Source organism: Oryza glaberrima, chromosome 8 (genome assembly GCF_000147395.1).
Source record: "Oryza glaberrima chromosome 8, OglaRS2, whole genome shotgun sequence".
Classification (NCBI taxonomy): domain Eukaryota; kingdom Viridiplantae; phylum Streptophyta; class Magnoliopsida; order Poales; family Poaceae; genus Oryza; species Oryza glaberrima.
In genome coordinates this window covers 11,758,845-11,762,561 of record NC_068333.1, presented here as the reverse complement: position 1 = coordinate 11,762,561, position 3,717 = coordinate 11,758,845, and the positions used below count along the sequence as shown (strand labels likewise).

Here is a 3,717-nt window from a genome sequence, read left to right as displayed (position 1 = left end):
AGAAGAGATGTGGACCTATGAAGGAACGTTTGGAACAATTTACTCAGATTTGATAGAATATCAGGCGACTGATGTAATTAGGCCCGTCACAACCGCAGAACTGCCTTGCTAGCTACTTGATCCCTGCCCCCTTGTTCATTTCAATTTCAAAAGGAGCTTGATTCAGCAGCTGAAAAACTCAGAAAATTATAGGCCTGCATTTGGATGAAGTTACTGGTTAAATATCTAAATTCAAAATTCGAGATGGAATAGCACTATGTATTCACACAGATTAATTAATTAATTAGCCAATAAAAATAAAACGTACTGATATATACTTAATTAGTAGAAACAGGCACAGTAGAGGTAGAGATAGAGGTAGAGAATTAGGAAGAGGGGGTGACTGGTTCATTGGAGGAAGTAGCCGGAGAGGAAGAAGAGGAAGCCGACGAGGAGGCTGCCGTAGATGAGCAGCGCTTTCTGGTCGCCGGTGAGGGAGTTGCCGCCGAGGCCGAACTGCTGGTTCTGCGCGAACCCAGCGATCTCGACGCTCTTGCTCTCGAAGAAGGACTGCGCCGCGCCGCACGTCGGGCACCGCCAGTCGTCGGGGAGCTGCTCGAACGGCAGCCCCGGCGGCACCGGGTACGACGGGTCACCGGCGGCCTGGTCGTACCGGTACCCGCACGACCGGCACTCGTACACCCCCGTGTTCAGCACCGCGAACTTCTCCTCCAGCCGCCGCGGGTCCACCTTCGGCCCCTCCTCCAGCTCCAACTCCAACTCCGGCGACGCCACCGCCTCCGCTTGTTCGGTCTCCGGAGCCGCCGCCGCCGGTGCCGGAGTAGGCGGGGTTGTCGTAGTCGCCGTCTCCAGCGGCTTGTCGTCCTTGGAGACGTCGACGGAGCGGAGCAAGAACGACGACGTGCTGGTGAGCGCGGTGATGAGCGGCTTGTGGGCATGGTGGTGGTGCATCGCCGGCGGTGGCGGCGGCGTTCTTGGGTTCTTGGAGAGCATCATGCAGCAAGGGTGGTGGACTAGCCTGGGCGCCATGGCTAATGCCATTGCGACTAAATCCTAATAATTAATTTGTTCTCTCTCTATAGATGCTATGCATGCGCGCGTGTAGACTGTAGAGGAGGAGAAGCTAAGGCGAAGCTAGAAGGAATCCATGGAAGCATGAGAGAGGATATGCTGCTGCTATGGTTAATTTGTTTCGTGATGACGATACTACTATGGGAGAGGGCCGGGGGTGAGGGTGAGGTGAGTGTGGATAAGGCGTGTCCGCGTGTGTGCACCACAGCTAAGCTGGGCCAAGTTCCTCGTTTGCTCCTCGTCGCGAGTGACGACGGTGTGTCATCGTGGGAGGCACAAGAAAAACAAACGACCGGGGGAAAAGGTTCCCAATACCCGCTTCTTGAACGTACTAGACTGATCAACAAACATGGCTATTTCAATTTCTTGTTTGGAACAATAAATATTAATTGATAATAATATATATTAATTATAGTTAATAAAGCCAAAATATATTCTAATGAACTATAAAATAGACTAATTATATCTAATCAACACTAATTTTAACAAGTTAATTACTAACTAGTAATATGCCCGTACTAACATTACGGCGTAACTTAATTTATAATTCACTTAAGAAAGAAATGATAAAGAGAGTTATATATATGGAGTGATATTTGCATTCCCTTTCTAGATCTTGAGCAAAGCTATACAGATCTATTAAGAAGCATTGTAAGATGAGATCTAATATAATGGTAGTGCTTTTCATTCCGTAACATTATCTCATATTCAGGCAACTCTGTTGCACGGTGTAAAACATTATCCACAGAGTATGAAATAATCACTAAAAGATGGGAAGCAACTCAAAAATTCAAACATAATTAGTGGGCTTGGCTGATGGCAGTTTGTGTCACATCCTCTGAAATTGTCCAACTCATCATTTTTCTGTCGGAAAACAATGCACTCATATAGTATGAAATTCATACTATCTCTCATAACATTTACAATAACAATCAGATGCATAATAAAATACAATATTTTTATTAAAACAATATATGATGGTAAATAAGGATGACACTTTGTAATCCACTTCTTTTATTGCTTCCTCTGTGTTCCACTGTACTTCTTGCTAGATTGACAATTTGTACAAGGACAACCTTCCCTCTGATATTTGGATTCCTATCGAGAAGTAGCTCCAACCTAAGCAGGTTTGGACTGATTCAGGTATCCATGTCATCTACACCTAACATCAGCATCTCGCTTTTACCTTAATTCAATTTCCTGCACCTTCAATGTTAAGATGGTCTCAAGCCGCCCAAACACGGACATCCACTGAAAGGATCTTTAGGCTCCCTGTTCTTCCAAACTATTTGTATCTACTATAACCACTTTTTGATTCATAACGCAAACTGAATAATGTGCTGCAACAAGAAGGAAGTGGCATTGCAAGGTCATGTACTCTAAGACATTGAATAATTCAAGGAAAGAAAAATTTTGCAAAGATGAGTATTATTTGGGGACCGACAAATATCAACAGTAGGAGATGCCTTCAATGTGATAAGAGGAAATCACATGGATTACAAGCATATATAGAGCCTCCAATGACCTGAAAACTACACCTTACATCCAACCAAAGAAAAATTAATAGAACCAACCAAAATTCCTTGCTTACATAGAAAAAAGGAGGTGCCATGGTGTACCACTGCAAATTAATAAGTCATTTGGAGAAAAAAAAAAAGCAACTCAACACATTACCTGTTCACATCGGGATGCAACCCAAAGTTATCGTGTTCCTTCAGCCATCACAAGTTCAAATTTTTTCCCCAACTGTGACTTACAAAACATCAACAGCCTGCAACGAGTCATATAATTAAATTGAATCAGTTCTTTTCTCCCTTTCTATTTTAAAGTTCTTTGTTCAAGGGAATTAGTCATATGACCTCGAAAAATGCTATTTTCACGCTCCATTTGTTTTTAATGTATGGCATATTGGTTAGTTCAAATTGAACTAACGTTGATGCCATTACTGTTAATTACAAAGAAGGGTATATAAGATATAGCAGTAACGTCATTACAAAGAATTTATTTTCAAACTCAACAGTGAATCTGCATATTGATTATATTATTATTATTATTATTATTATTACAAAGAATTTCTATTATTATTTCTCTCACAGTCAAGAAATGTGAAAAAAAGGGGAGAGCAGGTCATAAATCCATAAATTGACATCAACTTATTTTGTAGCAAGTACAGAAAACAAAGTAGCTGTAGCACTACCTGATACACAGGCAATCGATCAAAGGCAGTGGGATGGTCGGCTTCAGTTCGGTGGCATGATTGATCACAACAGGTGCCTAATGAGAGCTAGAGTTCCCCAAAGCAGTGCCGGCTGGCGAATGGGAGGATTAGCGGAATCAGTCACACTGGATCCACCAGTGTCCGGCGATCGGTGAGCTGGTCGTGGAGTTGCATTTGCAGTGGACAAATTAAGCAACGGAATCCAGAGTAACCAATCCTAATTTAGCACAAATTAAAGCTTCAAAGCATAGATAAATAGAGACAGGTAAAGCATTGTGCATTATGCTAATTCTGCTTCAATGCGATGCTGAGTTGAACCTATCAGTCGCACTACGAAAATATAATATATGCCACCAGTCCACATTAATATATGCCATCAGTCCAAGATGATGCAATAATCTGAATTTTTGATAAACAAGATGATGCAA

General features: G+C 42.4%; 1 protein-coding gene across 1 annotated transcript; it reads right to left on the bottom strand.

The window, feature by feature from the left end:
- Nucleotides 1-237: 237 nt before the first annotated feature.
- On the bottom strand, nt 238-1,328 carry LOC127781331 (uncharacterized). The gene has a single exon (XM_052308275.1). The coding sequence runs from the start codon at nt 1,039-1,041 to the stop codon at nt 388-390; it is 654 nt and encodes a 217-aa protein (XP_052164235.1). The 5' UTR covers nt 1,042-1,328; the 3' UTR covers nt 238-387.
- Nucleotides 1,329-3,717: the final 2,389 nt, after the last annotated feature.